This window comes from Periplaneta americana, chromosome 5 (genome assembly GCF_040183065.1).
Source record: "Periplaneta americana isolate PAMFEO1 chromosome 5, P.americana_PAMFEO1_priV1, whole genome shotgun sequence".
In the NCBI taxonomy this organism is placed as follows: domain Eukaryota; kingdom Metazoa; phylum Arthropoda; class Insecta; order Blattodea; family Blattidae; genus Periplaneta; species Periplaneta americana.
This window is the reverse complement of record NC_091121.1, coordinates 45,120,498-45,145,151: the sequence shown is the minus strand read 5'-3', so window position 1 is coordinate 45,145,151 and position 24,654 is coordinate 45,120,498. Positions and strand designations below refer to the sequence as shown.

Below are 24,654 nucleotides of genomic sequence, written 5' to 3'. Positions count from 1 at the left end.
CCACAGATACATATCGCCAAAGTGGCGTGCAACTTGAAAATGGGTCATAGTCCTGCCATCTATCTGCAATATGCGGAACCTGAATCATATATGTGAAGTGAGTAGGCATTGGATACATACACATGTTATAATTTAACACTATCTACAACTTTCATTTGTCACCTTTTCATTTGTGGATCCTGGCCTACTGTAACAGGTTGTGATTTTATACATGTTTCATGACTTCCTCTATGATGTAGAATTTAAATGATAATTTCAGTCAATCAAAAATTGCTTTACATGTACAAAATCATTACTAACTGGTATTGAGTAGTTAAAACAGTACTCAGAAAATAATGTTATAGTTAAGTGGTTGTTTTAAACAAAATTATCTTGAAGAAATGGAAAACGCATTAACAAGATGTTAAAAATAAACAGGCTGCTAATTTAACATTTGTTAAGCCAAATTAACATTACTTTGAGAAATTGGCCATTAATGTTGTTCGGACTTTGGCCTTTCTTACTTACTAAAATTCTTCTGTGGCTGATTACTACCTAGAAACTTTCCAGACAAATTTACTGTGGTCATTGGAAAGGTTTGTTGGCTGTGAACCTGTTGATAAGGTCCAGGGCCCACTTGGGCTGGTCGGAGGGCACCATGTGGCCTGCATCCCGCACCAGGAGCTCAGTCAGGTTTTCCACAGTCTTGGCATAGCCTGCCAACTCACTGCCGACATGCCACTTTGCACGTGGTGCTGTCTTGTAGGCAGCTGCCCCACTCCAGTCCAGGGCCTGCAGAAAGCCAAGTGACAGAGGGTATGCCACGATAATATCCAGCTGTCCATTGTACACGAGCACTCGGTAGTGATCCAGCAAGGCCTCGACCCATGGCTTTACAGACTGCATCACGTCCTCCTTGAGGTGTTGCTCCACCTTGTCATCAGTGTGGAATGTCAGGTTGCCCACGTGAATTGCCCGTCTGACATTAGTGAGCTGCACATAGCTCCCCACGTCATCATTACCTGATCCCTTGTCATGTAGGTAGTTGTAGTAGAAGGTGAAGCCAGACACGTTGTAGAACACCGACTTGCTGTGCATGTCACCATTGAGAAGCTCATCAAACACCTGTACAGAACACCCGACTGACTTAAAACTACAGATCTCAGGAGTGTTTTGACAAGATATTTTAGGTACAAGGATGTAAAATTTGAAGCAAAAATTAGTTTTGGGTTAATAGTATGGTAAAAATAAAATTCACAATTTTTGTTAAATGGCTGATAATGATATTAATTTTTTTTGTAAAATGGAAATTATTTTTCTGATGCGAACAAAGTACAGTAGAAGCTCTTAAGTTCGACAGAAATCAAGTTCGACATCCTATAGTTCGACTGCTTACGTAGGAGAATTAGATACACCCCTATACGGACACTAAGAAATGGGTTTGCCATTTGAATGGCAATTGGTCCTGTGCCTTTTAGTGATACTTTTGTTAAAGGAAAACAGAATATTTTATTGATTAGGACATCCATAATGATCACTGATTTTAAATTAATGAAGTCTTCTTTTTCTATTTGAGAATTGTGCCGTTTGTGAGACGGAACTGTCGAAATCCACTGTGGTACTAGAAGTGCATACGCAAGTCTCGGGGTGGGCAGGAAATGCAAGTACAGTAGGCCTACTGTATTCCTTGATGTATAACCAATAAGAATTTGTATTCATTTCACCTGCCACACCCACTACCCTTATTGGACAGAACTTTCAATTCTGTTCTGTCGAACTTACGAGAGTCCACTGTATAAAATAACAAATACTGATACTAGCCTGAAGGCTTTTGGTAGATATTCAACTATGATAACTATAGAAAGCAGGATATGACAGGATGTCATTTCTCACACAAAATATTTAAATTTCAAAGAATAAGTTGACACTGTAAAAACGACAATAAAAGGGTTAAGAATAGGTATTCTCATAATATATTATTTCATTTTCTGAGTTGCACACAAAAGGCATGATTTATAATCCCAAAATTAAGACATATGATTTCATTTATACATTGTATGGTTTCGATAGATATATATTACGCACATACTCACATAAAATGGCTTTATGTACAGTATATTATAATTACTTATTTACTTGTCTAGTTCATGAAAATCGGCATAGTGATGTGAATGTTAAAATATCCTCGGTATTAGAGCATGTTTCAGGGCCTCACCTATTGTACATGTAACCAAATGTGTTCAGGACAAGTAATGCTAATCCTTTAAGAAGGGGACACTCACTCTGACACATATGGTACCGCCCACGTTATTCCATTCATTTTACCTCCTCCAACATTTGCAATTGAGCGGTCAGAAGCAAAGGGGTGTTAAGTGCACTTAAGTTACTTTCGAGATTAATATGATTAAAAGTTACTAAGCTTTCGAAAATTCCGTGAAGTTTTAATTTTAAATATTAATGTGTGATGTGGTTAAAAGATATATCCTTTCACCATTGAAATTTTAAATGCTTTAGTTTACCCTGGATGCACTTAAATCATTTCTTTTTAGAAATGTCACATAAACCTCTCTGCTCCTAACCACCTTAATTGTAATCTCTGACATTCAGCATGGTGATCAAATTTGAAGGTGGTATTTTGGTGCATCAACAGAGTTCATTCTTAAGCTTATACACTTTTCAACACTAAATGTATCACTTATGATATTATTAAACTTATTAAATTAACAAGTCAAATATTTTTGTTGTGTTAAATATTGTAACTATAAAGATGACGTAAAATTCCACCGAAACTAGTCTCTTAGGTAAGATACCACAATACTGCGTGTTCAGTTCAAAGTGTGTCATGACTCGCTGTATGCCGTCATGTGGCTAGTCGATGAGCCTAGAGAATTCAATCTTCCTACACTTCCGCAGAGGCATATTACCTATGTGCCAGAGAAGTTGCCTAGCAAATACGGTGTTCATTCTGAAGAGTACTTACCAATATGTACGGTAACGCCTGTAGTGGCAGGAATGAGAACTGTTTGGAAACACTTACTGAGGTGAGTTTTTTCTTACTGTCGGGATATGGGGAGAGGGTTAAGATGATTACTTACGTATTTGTTGACATTAACTTCGATGATCAACATGGACACGGAGCATTTATTTGTACTGTGGAATGTTGCCATATGCAACCGATGATAACAAATACCCTGCATACGACTTCCCGCGCAAAACACAGTTCGAAAGAGGTTATGGTAGCACACAGACAGTACAGACTGCCATCTGTTGCTACGACGTTCAAGTTATATCATACACGTTCTCAAGTTCAGATTGAACGTCTTGATTAATAGGCAACTTCTCTGACATAAAAGCTGAAACTCGCTTCAAATCGCTGACTCACAACAGTGACGTCATGACACACTTTGAAATGAACACCCAGTAGTTCCAATATTTAACACAGTGAGATATTTAAGTTGTTAATTTTTAACAGGTTTAATAATATCATTAATAAGGTAATTGTGGTCAAATCGAAGTAGTACACAGTTCACTGTTATGAATATACTGAAAGACAGTAAAAAGTGTTTTTCTAATATACTAGAAATTTCGTAAATTCTTTGGTAAAATCACAGATAATTTTGATACTGAGCCATATTCTTATGTCATAAACAAAGCTTCTGAAATAACGTGAGATATAAAAAATATGAAATGGTTACTAGATATTAACCTCCATTCACCAACACAAGTCGTCACATGGATTGTAGAGCTTTATTTAACAGTCCTTTTAAGCTATAGAGGCTTTAGACTCGTTAAGTATATACTTTATGATATGATGTTGAAGAAATGATGGGCAAAGTGTAGCAAGGGAAACAAGTAAGTAAAGCACATTTGCCCTATAGCTATTACATTTACTGAAAATCTGATGAAATTTATTGGAGAAGATATTTTGATGCAAGATCATCGGCTGGCTACCTCAATACACTAATTTATTTTGTAGTTACTCACATCGAAAGCTTTGTCCCACTTCTTCTCCTGGATGTACTTGATTCCCTGGCTCTCCTGCTGGTGGAAGATTTCCCTGGCATTCACGTCTATGAGTCCGATCTGATACAGATAGTCTCCATACTTCAGCATGTGTTCAGGATCACACAATCCGTTCCCGATGGCCAGGCCTGTAAAACGTCTTGTGTTAATGCCAGTAAAGCAAGCATTGGTATTACATTACCTACAATGGTGATGTCTGCCTTACCTTTAAGATTGATCTTCTGCTTTGCTCCTGGGTTTTTAGTATGAATTGTATACGACAGGGCAGGAACATATTTTCCTATAAACAAAAATCATTGATTTATTATTACTGATTGTGAGGAAAGTAACATAACTGAAGACATTACATATTTCTCTTGACTGATGAACAATTGTGCAAGAGTATCACACTTTAAATGACATTTGTGAAGAAAAATGTGAAGTAATGTCTAAAAGACTAAGATAAATATACAGAATTATGTACTACATCATTACTGACGCAAGAAATTAAATTATATCATATAAAGGTATGGCAGTTCCGAAATTATCACATGGAAGTGAAAAGCGAGTACCAGGTTGCCATGACGCCTAATTTATTTTATTGAGTTCAAAATTTTTTACTTTGATTTCTTTTGTTGCTACAACTAGTACATAATGTTAACAAAAGTGGTCATGGGAATGTAGTTCTTAGATTAGTATTGTTATATTTCTTGCGCATGTCAAGACAATTGTCAAGATATAGCTTCAGTAAAGATCACAGAGTGTCTCTGAGAGCATATGATTGCATTACATAGATATTTAATATTATACATCTTGATTACACAACTTTTAACACTGTATCACTTCGGAATATGTATGGTAGGACTTTCCTGTGTTAAATTTCAACGTACCTCGTTTACATGTTTCGACCTATTTACGGGCCATCTTCAGAACTGGTCGTTTCAAACACGTTACAAAGAACACATCACAGCCATAACAAAATTACAAAACACCTCCACAAATGCAGAACACATCACAAATGCTAACCACACCCACAGAGACATCAACACAGACATGGAAATACTACATATCCAACCAAAAAGCCAGAAACTAAACACACTAGAACAATATGAAAATACAGACACACAAAAACACACCGCAACGAGATTCTCAACACACAACTCAACTTCAAAACACACACACTCTTCGACTCTACACTATATCACAGGAACACACCTTCACAGGAAACAGAACAAGTGGCGCCAAGACCAACAACGACCAGTTCTGAAGATGACCCATAAATAGGTCGAAACATGTAAACGAGGTACGTTGAAATTTAACACAGGAAAGTCTTACCATACATATTCCGTATTTAATATTGTTAAATATTTCCTATTATCAGGCAGTACATCTCACTTGACGATATATGTCAGAGGAAGAATAATTGTTTGCATGAATCTGAAGTCTGAATAGTGTAATATGTAGCAGTCGGCATTATATGCAATAAATAGTGAAAGGAACTGGCCATCCTACTCCAGTAACTCCTGGCCCAGTTGCCTCATGAGTGGTACCTTGTTGGTGTCACTTATGGGGTCCAACCTGTGCTGGCTTTCGAAAAAAGGGATTAGCTTCAGAAAATTTTGGAGTTTTGTCTATCCCCGTGTACAACTATAAAAAAAACAATATCACTTACCAAGAAGAGAACTAAATGTAGACTTAGTGCAATGATAAATAGATAAATTAATAGACAATTGTGGGTTCTTATTCACTGCCAACAACAAAAACGAAAACAAAAATAACAACAGGAACAGTAGTAATAGTAGTAGTGATCATAATCATGATGATGATAATAATAATAATAATAATAATAATAATAATAATAATAATAATAATAATTATTATTATTATTATTATTATCATCATCATCTCTTGACTGCCCCACTAGGCGAAAACTCCTCTCTCCTCTCACTGGCCCTGAGTTTCTGCAATGGTGAATTTAATGGAGAAATTAAATGGGCCCAGGCAAAAAGAAAATTCTGCAATTTTTTTTTTTCGCTGTTAAAAATAAATATTCCCTCCAAGCAAGTAATCGAGAAAGAAAAATACTTTCAAATTAATTGTACGATTCACATATTCTGTTTGTTAAAGAACAAATGATTCAAAGTGTAAGAATTTTAAGTCTGAGCTGGACTAACCCGAAATATTTCTCCCAATAGTGCCACTGAGTTTCTGGCATGAATTTTAAGCCTACCATTCAAACTTTAGGTGGGAGACAATGAAACAATCACAGAGGTGAAAAAATTAGAACAAGGGAAATGATAGTACTCCATCAAAATCTGTTCCAACTCTGCTTCTGTGACTAATTATTATACCAATTTAGACTAAAGGAAGTGAATTCATGTGGTTACAGACAGAAATTAACTGCAGGTGAATCGTCTGTTGGCTTTTCATCGGGAAGACCAGATTTCAGCACCTGTAAGCTTCATAGTGTACAAAGCGATAGAGTGGAGGCAGTTTTTCACTAAGTACTTAGATTTCTCAAGCTTCTTATTTTCATTTTAATTTTTTTTATCATTTTTAATATTGATGGGCAGTAACTTCTGTGAACTAAGAAAACTGCTCTTTAAAAGTAGACCTGCCACTTCAATTACCTGCGTATGACTCCCCAGTTATGTAAAATTCGTTTTTCTGTAAGTCAGGGAAGAGCTGAAAAAACTGTAAGATGGCATTGTATAGATCTTCTCCAACAGCTGTTTCATTCCTGGTATATCCGTCATCACTATCTGTGAAGCTGTAGCCTGCAAAAGATAACACAATTTAGGTCGACTTCGTGCGATACAGTTGCAACACAAAACACTGGGTGCCTCACTGTGCAAACCTAATCTTTAATTGAAATTAGACAAAACAGTAAACTTGATCAGAAGAATTTAAATAATGACACCTTTCTATTGTATTTTAAGTCTCAATTGGGGTGGTTAGAAGCAAAGGGGTGTAAGTCACATTTCTAAATATTTTATTTAAGTGCTTCCAGAGTAAAATAAAGCATTTAAAATTTCAGTGGTAAGGGGATATATCTTTTAACCACAATGCACATTAACATTAAAAATTAAAACTTCACGGAATTTACGAAAACTTAGTAATTTTTAATCACATTTTCTCGAAAGTAACTGAACTCCTTTGCTTCTGACTGCCTCAATTGTGAATTTTCACAAGATCCGCACCTGTTCCCACTGGATTATCAATGTAGATCACAGAGTGAGTTTTTGTCCAAGAATATTTCCTGGGTTTCAAGTAATACTTGTCTTTTACAGAAAATGGCCCATGTTCCGTGAAAAGTCCGAAGAGAGATGTGGCTCCTGGACCTCCCTGTAGCCATAAAACAACGGCTGCATTTGGATCGTTGCTCTGTGGAAATAAGAAAGGTTTGTTAGCTTGTATTACAAAAAAGACGAATTTGTTTAACAATACTATTTGTACCAGTATTGTGGGACTTAAATATCCACATCAATGAGAGTGCTGGCTTTTTGAATTTGGTTGGGAAGCATTCAGGGCATTGCGATAGTTCCTGCAGCCCCACAAAGTGGAAGAAATTTTTATTTCAGAAAGGCTACGAAATTTCCTATATTTCTTACTTTAATTACCTATATTATTTTAATTTCTCACAGAAGTGACTTGGATATGTCAGTTTATCATTGACTCAAGATGCTCCAAATGGTAACTGCAGAAAGGTAAACCACTGACAGGTAAGAAGCCCAGAAATATCGAAAGACAAACTGATGGCATTCGAAAAAAAAAATAATAAAAAATTAACATAACAAAACATGAATAAAAATATACTTACATGGTAAAAGATAATGTCGAGTATATTAAAATTAATGTAACTGTAAGAGAAAGCAAAAGAGGAGTCATCAGGTAAGAAACATAGAGAAACACTACTAGAGAGAATTGCAAAGAGATGACTGTCAAAATCTCCTTCAACATGCTTTGTAAAAATATTTCCAACTGGAAAGCTTTAATTACTGTATATGTATATACATATACAGTACACGCACACAAACAACATTACATTACATTCTTGTATATGTGTGCTTCATAATTCTGTGATTATAGTTTTTATATGAAGATCATGCTACTATCATTTCTTAATGCATTCAAGTTATAGACCTGTTCATGATATATTTTATTCATAACTGGTATCTGTTCAATTTGGGGATCTGCTTCTGCATCACAAATAAGAAGAATACAGGTCATGCAAAATTGCTATTTGAGGCTGATGTCTGGTGCACCTTGGTATATCAGCAACAAGAACCTGCACAATGATCTCTGTATTCCTGAGGTGATGGAGGTCCTAAGACAGAGCTACATCAGACTGTATAACTCCTTTCTAAACCACATGAATCCGCTACTTCAAGTCATTGTCACTAATCCACCGCAAGATCAAGCACATAGAAGACTAAAAAGAAAACGTCATAGTGATATGAGGCTATAGAGTACTTTTGGGATTGCCAGTGGGCAATACCCATAAACAAGTGTAAAGTTATTTTATTTTATTTTTGTTTTTCCTTTCTCTGTTATTGTTATTCCCGACTATAATGTATTTATTTATGTACAATAAAGTTTACTAAAAAAAAAAACTGGTATCTAAACTGAGTTTCCTTCACCGTCCTTAGCAACCTAAACAATGACTTTATTCACAGCAGCCATCGATCGCTGGAATCAAAGAAGCCTCATTCTTGACTCCACTGTCCCTTTTGAGAAGGATGATCAACAAGCCAATAACGTTAACGATGAAAAGAAGTCTGTTTATAACCCATGTATTCATCACTTCAGTGAGAGATACAAAATGAATATTAATACATGGGAAGTGAAAGGACTTCTTTTTGGTGCTAGGGGAACTTCATTTAAGTTAACCAAAACCATTCTCCTTTCTCTTAAATTTTCTAATGAGGACATTAACAAAATTTGTCTAATGGTATTGAGAGATTCATTATCCATTTTACACAATCACTTGTATAATACTATGCAATTTTGTTTTACTTCATTTCATTACTCTTCAATGTATTTTCATCTCATGTTTCTCCGAAATCAAATTGTACTTTATTTTTAAATTTATCATTGTTCCATATTCTCTCCGCAATCATATTGTATTTTTAATGTAACCTCGGCTTTGTATTCTGGATCCTAGTGGTCAGCCGTAGATTTTGGCCAGATGTCCCAAATTTAAGTACGGTGAAATTTTAAACTCAAAACTAATTACATTATTAAGAAAAATTAAAATGGTGGTAGATAATACGCCTAATCAACTGCCAATTATTAATTTTATTTGCTCATGAATATTACTTATAAATTATTCAAATTGTAATTACTCATTTTATATATTGTTTTAATTTATAGTATTTTGTTTCAATTACTTCATTTATTGTTTACTTTTTTCTTTTCTCGTGTCTATTTATACTGTAATTGTGAATTAACATTTTTAAATCATTGTCCCCATGACAACCAACATATTAACAACAATAAAATCCATATATTCATTTATTTATAACTTCTTCACAAACAACACATTACAAAGAAAAGGAGTACAATTTAAATTAAATTTAGCCTACCAGTAATGGATAAAATAAAGTATAGCAGACTAGAGTAAACAGATTTTATGCTTTGCCTCGGGTGCTAACTTCTGACTTTTTTATTTTTTATACTATAAATTCCTATTATGTAATTTGAGATCTTTTTTTGGTTTACTTTATATGGAAAAGTATTGGTGATTGTACTTGAGGTTGGCTGCCCACAAGAGGACCTTTTAGAAGCAAACACATTTTGAACTTGTAACATTGATGACTGTTGTACAATAGTATAAACCTGATGAACAAATGCCAGCTTTACATTTGAAATTAACTATTCTGTTTTGATAGCTGAGCCTTTATTAATTGAAAATCGGCTCTTTTTTGCTTCTCCAATAACATGTTTCTGTTGTTTTATCTTTCAACAAATTAGTATATATTTTATTGCTATAATTAGTAAAGCCTTTCTTGTTTATACTCATTTCAATGATCAATATGTCTGCTACAGCTGTCAAATTTCTGACAGTCGTAGATATTGATTACTAGTGTTGGCCTCAGGACAGATCATAAACAAACTTTCTCCATATTTCTGTGTCTGTCCATTTGTTTGCTCTGCAAGTGACCAATGCTTAATCAATGACAGCAACTGGATGATCAAAACAACTCTGAAATTTTCTTAATGGGACTATATTAACATAAATGTTTTGTATATTATGCTACACTTTTGCTACTTTTATATTTGTAATTACTGATTACTCTTTTTACAAGTGAGGTTGCTGTTCAACACCATCGATATGCAATGAAAAATTATGTGATTAGTATTAGTCTGCTGTCTTCACTATGTGAATAGTGTATGTGCTTCCCAACCAATCGAATCGTAGCCTGGTCAATGGAAGAGATTTATCTTGCATCATAAAGTCCCTTTATGACTACCTACTTTATGAAATTTTGGAAGACCATGAGAAAAAGTATTGAATTCATAATTCTTGTTTTTGAGATAAGTTCAAATTTTTTTCTCAATATTGTCTTTATTTCTAGAGTATAATTTAATATCTTGAGAGCAGTACTGAGTAATTAGTTATTCAATAACAGTAATGATTTTAATTAGTTCTAATTGTTTTCTAAATTCAAAAAGTTTACGTTAGTTTTCAATATAATGGATGGAAGTTTCTTTTTCTTAGTCTGTGCAGTAGGAATAATGGGAACAGATGCATTAAAGGGGTCACCTACAGCATAACATTAAAAATATACTCAGCAGAAGTGATTAAAAATTGGAAGTTTATCCTTTAAAGAGGTGGAAAAATTCAAATAGGCCTATCTTGGAGCAACAATAACAAATATAAATGATACTCGGGAGGAAATTAAACACAGAATAAATATGGGAAATGCGTGTTATTATTCGCTTGAGAAGCTTTTATCATCCAGTCTGCTCTCAAAAAATCTGGAAGTTAGAATTTATAAAACAAAATTATATTACCGGTTCTCTGTATGGTTGTGAAACTTAGACTCTCACTTTGAGAGAGGAACAGAGGTTAAGAGTGTTTGAGAATTAGGTGCTTAGGAAAATATTTGGGGCTAAGAGGAATGAAGTTACAGGAGAATGGAGAAAGTTACACAATGCAGAACTGCATGCATTTTATTCTTCACCTGACATAATTAGGAACATTAAATCCAGACGTTTGAGATGGGCAGGGCATGTAGCACATATGGGCGAATCCAGAAATGCATAGAGTGTTAGTTGGGAGGCTGGAGGGAATAAGACCTTTGTGGAGGCCGAGACATAGGTGGGAGAATAATATTAAAATGGATTTGAGGGAGGTGGGATATGATGGTAGGGACTGAATTAATCTTGCTCAGGATAGGGACTGATGGTGGGCTTATGTGAGGGCGGCAATGAACCTCCAGGTTCCTTAAAAGCCATACTGTAAGTAAGGAAGTGATTTGTCAATGTAAATTGATAATCGATTTATGAATTACATGCTATCAAATGAAATAATTTAGTTCTATATAGTATGTAATAAATTACGGAATAGTTTATTGTACCTAAATGCAAATTTGTACTTTTAGCTAAGGATTAAAGGGTTTATTGGTCCATGGAAAGGTAAGTGTTTGGAGCATATCACTGTTACTTTGTAGCAACACAATATTGCGTTTTAGGTTCAGAGAAAATACTCGTCTTTAACGAAAACACTTAACCCTACGAAGTGGCGGTGTTGTTGTGAACATTTAGTCAAAATAGGAAGCATTTTACTAGATAAAAAAAGATTTATTATTTCATCGACTCAGTTATTAGTATTAATTATGTGGGATTAGATTTACTTATTAATAAATTGATGGAGGTCATGATAATTGGTTCCAACCAATCAGAGAACGCTTGTGTTTATTGTTACACAGCTGTCTTTATACAGATATCGAAATAATCGAAATTCTAGTTGCGATTGGGCGCGTACGCGTAGGTTCAAAGTTTATATGGTGGTTATAGTTTTGTTATAATAATGCGTAATTACGTGTGTGTAAGATTCATTCCCGCTACTGAATTGATTAGGAGCAATTTTTCCTTTCTCTTCACAAAGGATATTTATTGTATGTGCTAAGTGCAGAAGACTGAAGATGAAAATGAAGCGAATTTTCTGTGACGAAACTTGGGTGAGTGTTAACTTTTTTTTCTCGTATAATCGTATATTCCAATGCTTTTGGAATCAATTTATGTGTTTATTACAGTTACCAATAAGATTATTTTATTAGTACAATATTTGGTTTGCTAGAACTTTTGTGCGTTTGAATTTTGTCTCGCGAAAATATGGAGACAACACGTACGGTATATAACTTGAACTTTATGATAGGTGGAACTAAAAAAACTGAATTTGTATCTTCACTTTCCAATAGAAATGTCCTTGAGTAAGAGAAGACTCCTTGCTCCGCTTACTGATAGTGATAAGATATTGAAGAAAAATTCACTTCAGTTACAATTTGTCAAGGAATTTATAAGAGAGACTTCGTACTTATTTGAGTACCGTTACTTAAGAGTCAACAAATCTACAGAGAAATGTCGAGTAATGCGGCCAATGTCCAGCTTATTGCATATCATAGGCAGGAGCCTATGATGCCTCTGCTCAGGGCCTCGTGATTCTGGGTGTCTCAAAATGCAGGAACAAGCCATTTTTAAATGAATTATGCAAAATGAAACAGACAACTACTCTAGCAACTGAAAATCAGATTTGAGGAAATAAGTAAGTAGGCCCTACTGAATTATTATTTCGGAATATGTATTATATGACTTTTTTTGTGTTAAATTCTATCGTACCTGGTTTACATGTTTCGACCTTTTATGGGTCATCGCATACAGAACAATAACACTCTACAAAAACATCTCAACACACAAACAAACAAATACAACCACACAGGCGTATACAAACTCAAATGTAACACCTGCAACAACTTCTACATAAAACAGACAGGCAGATCATTTCAAACACGTTACAAAGAACACATCACAGCCATAACAAAATTACAAAACACCTCCAGATATGCAGAACACATCACAAATGCTAACCACACCTACAGAGACATCAACACAGACATGGAAATACTACACATCCAACCAAAAAGCTATAAACTAAACACACTAGAACAATATGAAATATACAGACACACAAAAACACACCCCAATGAAATTCTCAACACACAACTCAATTTCAGGACACACACACTTTGACTCTACATTACACCACACGAACACATCCTCACAGGAAACAAAACAAGAGGCGCCAACACCAACAACGACCAGTTCTGAGGATGACCCATAAAAGGTCGATACATGTAAACCAGGTACAATAGAATTTAACACAAGAAAGTCATATAATACATATTCCGAAGTGATACAGTGTTAAACGTTGTGTAATCAAGATGTATGAATTATTATGTTAGAAAACCCATAAAAAATCACTTTATTGTTTTAAGTTTAGAGTCATAAGTTGATTGCAGAGTTTAATGTGTTCCACTTGTGAAGGTTGGCTATCATGTACAGTTTATTCAAATTGTAACAGTAGGCCTATTTAAATAATTAATAATGAATTCAACAGCCAAAGTCAACAACATTGTTAGTTCTCATTGTACTGAGTGTTAAACCAAGTGCCTAGTGCTTGTGTACCTTGCAGCTTATCTAATTTCTATGGTATAGAACCTCTATCGGTGTGTAGTGATAAAGTGTTTTTGTAGGAATGTTCATAATTAAAAATAAAATTCCCAAGTAAATTTAAGTTAGTAGCCAATAAAAGAAAACGGAAAGCTATTGAAATTTAACAACAGGAAAACCAATGCTGATCATTGAGCCAGTATGTCTATGTTCGTTCATATGTTACTAGCAGTAACTCCTTTATCTACAGACATCTCCAGTTTCAAAAAGTTAAGAATGTTTTAACACAGACTAATAAAGATTTTATCATACAGAGGCAACAGGTATATTTTTGTATAAGCCTAAGCCAGAATTTAGGAAAAATAAACATTCCTTTCAAACTCCTGAATTACTTACTGCACTAGAGGAAAAACAACCAATGCAATTAGCTTTGACCCTGTCTTGTGGCCACACATAATCACTGATACTGTACCTTATGGGACCACTTTATTTTTAATCCTTCTCCTCAAAATAGAGAATTATTAAAAACCTCTGTGAGATAAATACATGGTGAAAGGAGATAGGTGACAGAATTTAAATAAAGTATGATAAGTTAGGCCTATTTATCATATATTAAAAGAAGGGGCCTCATAAAGAAAATTAAGCTCCGGGCCTCTGAAATTATAGGTAAATCAGGCCCTGCTTGAAGTGCTTTGTTTATAAAAATTTTCCTCAAAGTAATTACTGGACAGGTATAAAAACAAGGAAAAGGTCATATAAATCTGAGAGAGTTTTGAGTTTCTGTATCACCTATCATAGATGTAGGAACAGCCAAAGCTTTGGAACTATGTACGTAACGTCTCAATCACAAGAAAAGATAAGTAAAGAAGTAATGGATCCAACATATAAGTTTGTAGAACCTCTATTATCCGTGGTAATCAAGAGGGTGGGCTAAACGGTTAATCGAAAACATCTGATAATCCGTACCATTAAATATTTTCGTAAATTTAGTAAATAATACTTACGCTTTCGTATTTTCGGGTTGCTAAAAGGTAGTGATGTGCATTCCATCTACAACCTCTCCTACCCAAATCCCATCCTCACCTTCACGTGGTGCAACCTGCTTTGAACGAACGAGGCTCTGGGGACCGAGTACCAGCGGTATAACTGAAATGTCATATGCAGAGGAAATGCTGCATACGTGGAAACCCCACCAATTGCACCTCTCTGGGCTAGCAACCCATTGAGCGTCATTTTCACATTGCTTTCAAGTCTCAACAGAAGCCTCTGATGACAAAGATGGATTATGATGATGACAACACAGGCAAGTGCAAGGATAAGACATGGAAAAAAGAAAATATTTTAAAATTTGGAACTTGGAATGTACAGGGCATTTCACACAAAGAAGATCGATTAGATGATATTTTAGCCAAAAAGAATATTTCAATAACTTAGCAGTAATTTCGGAAACTAAAAAGAAATTTAAAGGAAAAGAAACTGAAAACTACCTTCAGTTCTATTCTGTGTTGACAGCAAGAGTAGGGCCAGAGCTGGAATCATGGTAATGATACATAAACACTTCAGGGTTGTTGTAGATCATTATTATTACTGGAACGAACGAATGATTCAATTACGATTAAAATTGCAAAGAGGTTATCTCACAGTTATTATGCTCCAGTAGAAGGGAAAGAAGAAGAAAGTGAAGAATTTTATACTAACTTACAAAAAATTGTCAGTAAAGTTAACAAATCAGATATGCTTTTAATCATGGGAGATTTTAATGCTAGAGTAGGAAATATATAAATTGAACAATTTGTAGGTACTCTTGGTGAAGAAACATGTAATAATAATGGTAACAGATTGATTGATTTTGTGATGTGTAATAAACTCAAAATCATGAATACAATGTTTGAACATAAAGAAAGTCATAAATATACATAGGAAGCCAGGAATTCAAAATCTATCATCGATTATATCCTCGCCTACTGTGATGCTGGACTGTTTCGAATGGGTCCAACCATTCATTGCGCTCTTCGTACACAGCCATTCGTAATATTTGTTGTTATTTACGTTGGTGTAAGAACAATTATTGCAAAGTGCTTCATACAAAAGTTGTTTAGTTTTTTATGAGGAATGAGAAAACAACATAAAAAATGTAGGTTCCTATTTAAAAAAAATAAATTGACCCTAAAATAACCATCACAACGTCCTCCAAATAAAACACGACAAATGGCATTTACTTTCCCCCATAATATCAAGCAACTTTTATTCAAGACATTTATTTCTACAACGCTTAGTTTTGGAGATATTGTACAGTATCAACTTAAATGGCCCATCCCGTATATAAGTTACAGGGTCTATGAAGTACAACTCGAACAGTAGACCATACTGTGTAAGAGTAAATACCACACTTATGGAGTAACGGTCAGCGCGTCTGGCCGCGAAACCAGATGGCCCGGGTTCGAATCCCCGTCGGGGCAAGTTACCTGGTTGAGGTTTTTTCCGGCGTTTTCCCTCAACCTAATATGAGCAAATGCTGGGTAACTTTCGGTGCTGGACCCCGGACTCATTTCACCGTTATTATCACCTTCATCTCATTCAGACGCTAAATAACCCGAGATGTGATACAGCGTCGTAAAATAACCTAATAAAAAAGGGTAAATCTTGTAATAACACTCTAGAAAAAACGTGCTAATATAATGTGCAGTACCTATATCATATATTTCTGTAGAAAAAAAAAGAAAGAGAAAAGAAAGGAAGGAGGAGGCAAGACAAAGTCGGATAATCCACCAATCGGTTAATAGAGTGACGGATAATCGGGATTCTACTGTACATTTCTTGCCTTCCCTGATGTTGTGTTGATATGTAGTCCCGAAACATTGAATTTCCTGCATATAACAAAAAGCAACATTCCAATAGTCTCGCACCACATGGAACATCGTGAAGGCTTTAAAAATCGAAAGACTTTTCTGGTACTCAGTGACTTTCTACGTTACTGATTTTAAATTTTTAATGAAAAACATCTTTATGTAAACCTCGGATTTTTAGGCTCGAATAAGATAGGCTACAATAATTTTATGTGAAAATTCCTAAACGTATGCAAGACTAGAAGCTCTCGAGGGATGATACTGCCTAAAACTACGTGCATTAATGAATGTACAGTATGTTTTAGTCTACACTAAACGAGCCAAACATCCGAGATCTATTAATAAAAGAAATATCGGTACCGTAAATTAATAAGGCTAGGGGAAATGTTCATGTACTTATGTCTATTCTGCTTTAAGCACCTAGTACAGAACATTTTGTTGATATCTTTTTAAGGGCACAAATTAAAGAAATACCTTATCTCCTACCGAGTTGGCTCAGACGGTAACGTTTGGGACTAGCATACGGGAGGTTCCAGGTTCAAACCCCGTGGCCGGCCAATCTGACTGGGGTTTTTCATGGTTTCTCTCAGTCCCAAAGAAAAATGTCGGATTAGAAACTTACATACAATGAATCACCAATGCCTCAATCACCAATATCATAAACATGAATCAAAATCGAAAATCTGTTACAAGAAAACAAGCCATTTACAATACATAATAGAAGCAAGAACTCAACAGTAGTAACCACGGCCTGCTGGTATAGATCTACCCACAGATTCTAAACACGCGATATGACCACAGATGTTAAAGCGTCTATAAATAATAATAATAATAATAATAATAATAATAATAATAATAATAATGATGATGATGATAATAATAAAAAACTTATCTCCGTCGTATTAAAATAAATTGCCTTGAACCAAAGACTTTAGAAGCACCTTCGATTTTCGATTATTTGATCCGGGCGCATGCATTCTTTGTTGAGAATCAGTCAACAATTTGCGACGTGGGGCAAATTCAAGAGATTTGTCATCATTGTATTCAAACGAATTGTTCAGGATCAAAGATTTTAGAAGTATCCTCAGTTTTTTATTATTTGGTCCAGCGAGTTTGCATTCTTTGTTGAGAATCAGTCTATATTAATATTTTCATTGTATTGAAATCCACTTCCTTGGACCAAACAACAAAAGTAAATAGAATTTTCTGTATATTACTCAAAGCAATACTGACGTGGGTAACATGAACACATTTCCTATCAATTTGTCAAAAGGTTGTACTTAGAAACAAAATTATAAAGATAATTTCATTCTGTAAACGACACTACTTACTGTATATTGGTTCTACCTCTTGTCTGTCTATGTGGAAGGTAAAAAATATGTAAACAATATATATACGATATATTATCACTCTGGAAGAAATCGTATAAAACATTCAAGTAATTGTCGTGAACTGTGATTGGGGGAGGAGCTTGGTGGAGTTCATAAATCATGGGTAATTTTTTCTTTAGTAACGCTGTGCACTTCAATTCAGAATAGTATTATTATTATTATTATTATTATTATTATTATTATTATTAGTAGTAGTAGTAGTAGTAGTAGTAGTAGTAGTAGTAGAAGTAGAAGATTACTAATTATTATTATTATTATTATTATTATTATTATTATTATTATTATTATTATTACCAATGATGTTGTTTAATGCCGTCCTTAATTACTCAGGCACCAGAGACGTTATGATGTTTTTTTTTCGACACCATAATTCGATGGCGTAAAGCCTTGGTTTTTCTGAACTGACGCCTGCGAGGTGCGAGGCCCGTCTCGCACAAATACGGACTATACGAGAGATAGTGAGTAGTTTCTATAACTGCGAGGTGCGCCAAGACGTAGCCTAGATGGGAGAATAATATTAAAATAAATTTGAGAGAGGTGGAATATGATGGTAGGGACTGGATTAATCTTGCTCAGAATAGGGACCAATGACGGGCCTATGTGAGGGCGGCAATGAACCTTCGGGTTCCTTAAAAGCCATTTGTAAGTATTTACATACTGTAATACACGCGAATATTCTCATACTGTACTTTCAATTTGTTTCTTGTCGTCTTTTTTCCGCTTGGAAACGAAGGAAATGGTTCCGTGCAAGAATAACAGGAGAGAGGAACTCTTGTTCCTTTAATTAATCTCCGAGGCAGAAGATAGATCAAGAACAACTGCTGCAGAAATGAAATAACAAGAACAGCAGGTTATAAATGAACGACTTCAAAACAAACAGAAATTTTGGAAGAACTGAGGATGACATCAGCCTTTGAACAAATTTTAAATTATAAGTCAAAGTGGATACAACATGTTAATAGGATTCCCCGCAACAGATACCCTAGATTACTAAAACATTACATCCCGCCGGGTACAAAGAACCCTGGAAGACCACTGAAGAGACTTCTGAACCTCTAATATGAGACCGGAACGGGCCAATCTTTGGAAGCTAACCTACATGATGATCAAGAGGACTTATAAAGGCCTCTTGATGATGATTCATCTCCAGGGTATTCAGCTGACAAACGAAACTGTACATAAACAAATGCACGTGGCATTGAGTTACATCGGCCATCTGCCGTCTGCTGAATCATAGTCACGAGACTATTCTGTAGCGGAACAAAATAGTGCGATTCTAAATTTACAATGATTTTCACGTAATTTCTTTCATGAATGGATATTTATAGTTGTGATTAATTTTATTATATTGTAATTTATAATGTAGCTAAGACATTAAATCCCATTGTTATCGCAATAACTGTAGGAAAAAATAAGAAGAAAAAGCATCCTCTTGTGACGGCAACACCATGTGGCTGGGAAGTTGCGGAGTAATACAAAATAGTGTTTTATTGTGAGTTTTCATTCTACAACTTAAGAGTTATTAATTATATAGTTCTTTCACTATCAAGACCCAACCGTAGCATAGTCAATTGACGGGTTTCCATCAAGATGGCAAAGTTCGATCCCTGTCAGGGCCTGTAAAATTTGTGTGCACAAAGCAACTGTGAGGCAGGTTCTATATGGATATACAGTATATTCTGTTGCTTCAGTATCGCCATATCATCGTGTCACCTCGTCCGTAATTTAAAGCCGTTAAATAATAAGTAATGCGTTACCTCGACGGGGAAGAACCAGAAGAAGAGGTTCGAGTTGAACTGCTTGTTGACGGTGAGCAGACCTGCGTAGCTGGTCACGTTGGTGCCCTTGAGGGGGCCCACCCGTGCGGCCTTCTGCGCCTCTCTGATCTTTCCGGCCTCTATGAGCGGTGTCAGGAACAGGGGCTGACCGGGGTCCCCTCGCACAGGGATCTGTGTGATCCGCGGGTACAAGTTGAAGAGACACATCCCTGGACCCACGCCACACACGAGCAGCAGCACAATCTCACAAAACCAACGAACCGCCATCGTGACCTGACAGCAAGTGAGGATGCTGCACCGGCTTTATAGATCAGCTGATCGCAGGCTTGCCGCATGTTTCTCTCTGCATGACGAAACTACCCTTCGCGTGTTGTCGTGAGCAGTGATACCAACAAGAAAAGAGAAATGTTATCTTGCCTTTAAGAATTCGTGAATTCCAGATAAGAAAAATATTGAGATAAACAAACACTTAATGCGAAATGTATTATGTCGCTGTAATACATAACATGATTTGTTATCTAACTGGAGCGCGCGAACTCTCCACGTGCATTCGGTACAGTTAATATGGAAATCAGTTCTGCTACTATGAAGTTCGGCATTGATACTAATGCTTTTTCATAATACCTTGTTGATGATTAGTCCGATGTAGAGGTAAACATTTGATAATTGTATGAAAATTATACTACGCAGTCAACTCGTCTTAATGCTGCTTAATCTATATCAACATTTTCCCAAATACTTTTTACTCGTCCCAATAATAGGGTCGCCTATTGAGAATTTTAGGCGAAACTATTTCAAAGTTTGCCAATTTGTTATACGAGTATCTTTGGTTCTAACTTATCCCATGGTTAGAAAGTTCGCTTGGATACACGATCAGAAAATTGTAGGTCAGATATCTTTGAACGCCACTGTACGTGAACGTTATGAATGTTGTATAAAAATCAATGAAAGAATTTTGAACTTGTGTTTTATAAAAAAAAAGCATCAGTGAAGGTGTGATATTGTTTTACAAAGATATGTTTATGGACCAGTTTACTAAAGCGCTTTACTCAACTGCAGTTTATATATATATATATATATATATATATATATATATATATATATATATATATATATATATATATAACTTGTTACATAAAAGCGTTATCCATTTTCAGTAGGCGTCCTTACTGTTCGCTTTGGCACATACTGTAGGCTTACTAACCTGATTTTCGATAGCTTCAACAAATTCGCAACAAAAACCAGGCATGATTACTTTTATTAATTTCTCTTAGCAAAACGGTTTTACTTCCACCATCTCATTTTTCACTTTATTCTGCATAATAAAAAAAATACTAGGTCTATAATCGTCTGCCGAATGTTGATTGGATCGCTGTTGTGTCTTGCAAATATAGACGCATATTTTCTTTTACTAAAAATTTGTATTTCATGTTCATAATCCTTCTTTCCTTTACTGTACGGATTAGACTAGGTGACCTGTTCCACATTCGGGAAAACTGATCCCGCGATCTTGCTCTCGGGCGGTCCACTTTAAAATTTATTTTTCCTGTTGTTTTATAGGCTATGCTAGACTTTGTCCGTTCTCAAAATGTGATCGCACCAATTTTATTTTTACTGTATGCTATTGTCATTTAAATGTTATGTATTTAATTGCGTGTGGATAACGACATTTCTGTTTTTATTAGAAAGCAATCCACCTATTGCTCTGGAGGATTTAATCTCCTCTATATTTTATACCTTCTTTTTGTAGTCCAGGTTTCGCAGCCGCATTTTAATACCGAAATGGTTAATACTTTTGAATCGAGTAGACTTTCCTGTTATGGTCCGATATGTCGTACCAATTCTCATTAATTTTACATCAGTGTCTTAGGTGTAATGTAATCTCATGAGAAGCGAAAACCCTAGTAATTAAAACTAGATACCTGTTCGATTATGGTATTGTTTGATATGACTATTTGCGTATGATAGATCTCTTACCTTGAAAAGTAATGATCTTAGTCTTTCCAGACAAATTGACTGGCAAGTACTGAACATGAATAAAACCTGCAAACAGTTCAGCATAGGTCGCTGTACATAGACATACAGGTATACATTTTTCCTTGTCAGCGAAGCTGAAGTACTCGGCGTATGACACATTCGGCATCATGTATTAGGCCTAAGGATGATGCTATCAGGGACTGATGTAATTAATCGTCAGCACGAGAGCACCCATCATGCTCACCTCAATCTCTCTCAAAGCCATAACTAACGATGCCTGGTTGTATTAATCACAGATACTTCCCCGCCCACATGATAATATCAATGTTCTTTTTCAGCGGAAATGAATGCCATTTCCTTTACGGCTCATCCCGATATCTGTCTTAACGCCTTATGGAACTCACAGATAGAAAGAGTGATCTCAATTGAAGATTGGATATAGAAAAGTCTGTAAGTGCCAATATCGTTGAAAATTGGTTTTTCGAAAAAAAAAAAAAAGTTTGTCTCGCTCAATCCACTAAGGAAAATGATAAGTCCTGTTATAATTTTACTTAGGCTCTATCTTCTCCTATAGATGTGCAAAATGTTTGATATTACATTACTAGTTGCACAAGAAAGCCCTGTTTTCTATGGTTTGTCTCTTTACCACTTACAGCTTTTTTATGTCCAGTCTTCAATTTAAGACACAGAGTCAATTGGCTCATTTGTAGTGACTCTAATTGGCCTTTCGTTGAAAATGAACAAGAGGAGCCAATTTCATTAGAGTTGCTATAAATGAGCCAATCAATGATGAATTCAGAGAGTGGCTCGGGGGCGGGGAATCTCTCCCTCCCCCGGATTTCAGGATGTTCCCCCGGAGATTTCAGACGTTTTTTGAGTAATATAATTTACACAAAAACACTTAACACCGACTTTGTGTCACAATTTTACACAGAAGTTACCTATTCATGTTCATCAAGTTTTATTATACATTATAACAATATTTCTGACGGCACACTTGATGCTATTCGACAGGAGTAGGCTACGTGCCGGCACCGGGTTTCCCCTTCTCCCCTCCTCATCTTCATCATCACCACTCATTTCATACACTACACTTCCTTCTATGCGCAAGGTTGCGGGTTCGATCTCGGGCCAGGTCGATGGCATTTAAGTGTGCTTAAATGCGACAGGCTCACGTCAGTAGATTTACTGGCATGTAAAAGAACTCCTGCGGGACAAAATTCCGGCACATCCGGCGACGCTGATATAACCTCTGCAGTTGCGAGCGTCTTTAAATAAAACATAACATTTACACTACACTTACACATACACTTACCCTAGTATACGACATAACTCTCCACAGATACACATCATGTACAGCGTGGCCCGCCGAAGTGGTGTGCAACATTAAAATGGGTCACAGTCCTGCCATCTATCCGCAATATGCGGAACCCGAATCACGTAAAGTGAAGTGGGTAGGCATTGGATACATACATACATACATACATACATACATACATTCTTAATTTAATGCCTATATTAACATTTGGTAGGCCTAATATTTAAAACAACTATAAACAAATGAAAGCTTGTTTCTTTAATTGACCACAATTTTCTATGTTCCCATGTACATAGACTGCCTCTGGTGTTGTTAGATAAGATCTGAATTATTTCTTTTGCTGTTGGTTCCATCCAATTCCCCGGTATAGTATAAATGTCACCACCCCCGCCAGGGGATAAAGTCTGAATTCAACACTTGAGCCAATTGACTCTGTCTCCTATTTTTTCGCCTGTGGTTTTCCTGTGGTTTCCATGAGGCGTTAAGACAGATATCGGGATGAGCCCAGGAAATGGACCACGGACCTATCACCACCCTTATATCTCTCTTATACCGAATTTTGCACACCTCTACTCCCTCTTACTTATCTGTCCGATTCCACAGTCTTTCTCGGTATCATAACTTAAATACTAGGTTTCAATATGATAACACGCTAGAAATACCACTCCACACATCGTCTCTTTATTCTTCATCTTTCACTGTTGCTACTTCTCGTCACTGGAATTCTCTGCCGCCTGAAGTCAAGGACTGCCGAACTTTAATTTCTTTTAAATGTAAATTAGAAAAATATCTTATGATGAGTTGCCAGATCTAACGCGTTGCAAATATTTAATGCAATGTGTTCCACTGTATTTTTTTTATTTTATTTTTTTTTGTTTCTTATTTTTATTGTGTAATCATGCAAATCGTGTTTATTTATCACTTAACACCAATATGTACCCCACTGTGTTGTTTTTTTTATTATTAATCTATTTTTTTATTGTGTACATTTTATTCAATTGTCGGTTTCTGGTTAATTATGTGAATTATACTTACTTACTTGTAATCTAATACTAATATGTATACTAATGTATTTATTTTTATTTTTACTATGTACATTTTTTTATTGAATTATCGGCTTCTATTTTTATGTGATTCGTATTGATTCTAACAACATTAATTTGTATTCCACTATGTTTATTTTTATTTTAGGGGGTAAATTTTATGTAACTACTTCTTTTGCTCTCATGTACCTAAATCGTATTAATTACTTAATTCCGATCCAGTTGTATGTTCAACTATGTAAGCAAGTTTTAATCATGGTTGAGTGTAAGAGAAGGCCTTACGGCCTTAACTCTGCCAGGTTAAATAAAGCCATTATTATTATTATTATTATTATTATTATTATTATTATAATATATTGCGTATTTAAACATTTTGGAGTTCACTTATTTTCGGGTGACAGTGGAGTGTGCGGTTTGGCTGTACCTCCTTCCTGCTATACTATCACTACGACGACCACCACCACCACTACTACTACAGAGTGATTTATATAGAACTGACACATTTCTTTCTTTAATTGTTTCAAAACGAATTGTGCTAGCGACAACTTATTATACCTAAAATGTAGAGGAATTTTGGGAGATTATTTACCTCTATAGCAAATGTTGAAAATGTCCTCCATCCTGCATAAGGCACAACTCAACACG

At 35.5% G+C, this 24,654-nt stretch overlaps 1 protein-coding gene across 1 annotated transcript; it reads right to left on the bottom strand.

Moving 5' to 3' along the window:
• Nucleotides 1-305: 305 nt before the first annotated feature.
• LOC138699562 (venom serine carboxypeptidase) lies at nt 306-19,996 on the bottom strand. Its single transcript, XM_069825553.1, has 6 exons — nt 19,651-19,996; nt 7,182-7,365; nt 6,612-6,758; nt 4,208-4,282; nt 3,964-4,130; nt 306-1,104 (listed from the first exon to the last, which is right to left on the bottom strand). Exons 1-6 carry the CDS (start codon nt 19,936-19,938, stop codon nt 565-567), a joined length of 1,401 nt encoding a protein of 466 aa, XP_069681654.1. The 5' UTR covers nt 19,939-19,996; the 3' UTR covers nt 306-564.
• Nucleotides 19,997-24,654: the final 4,658 nt, after the last annotated feature.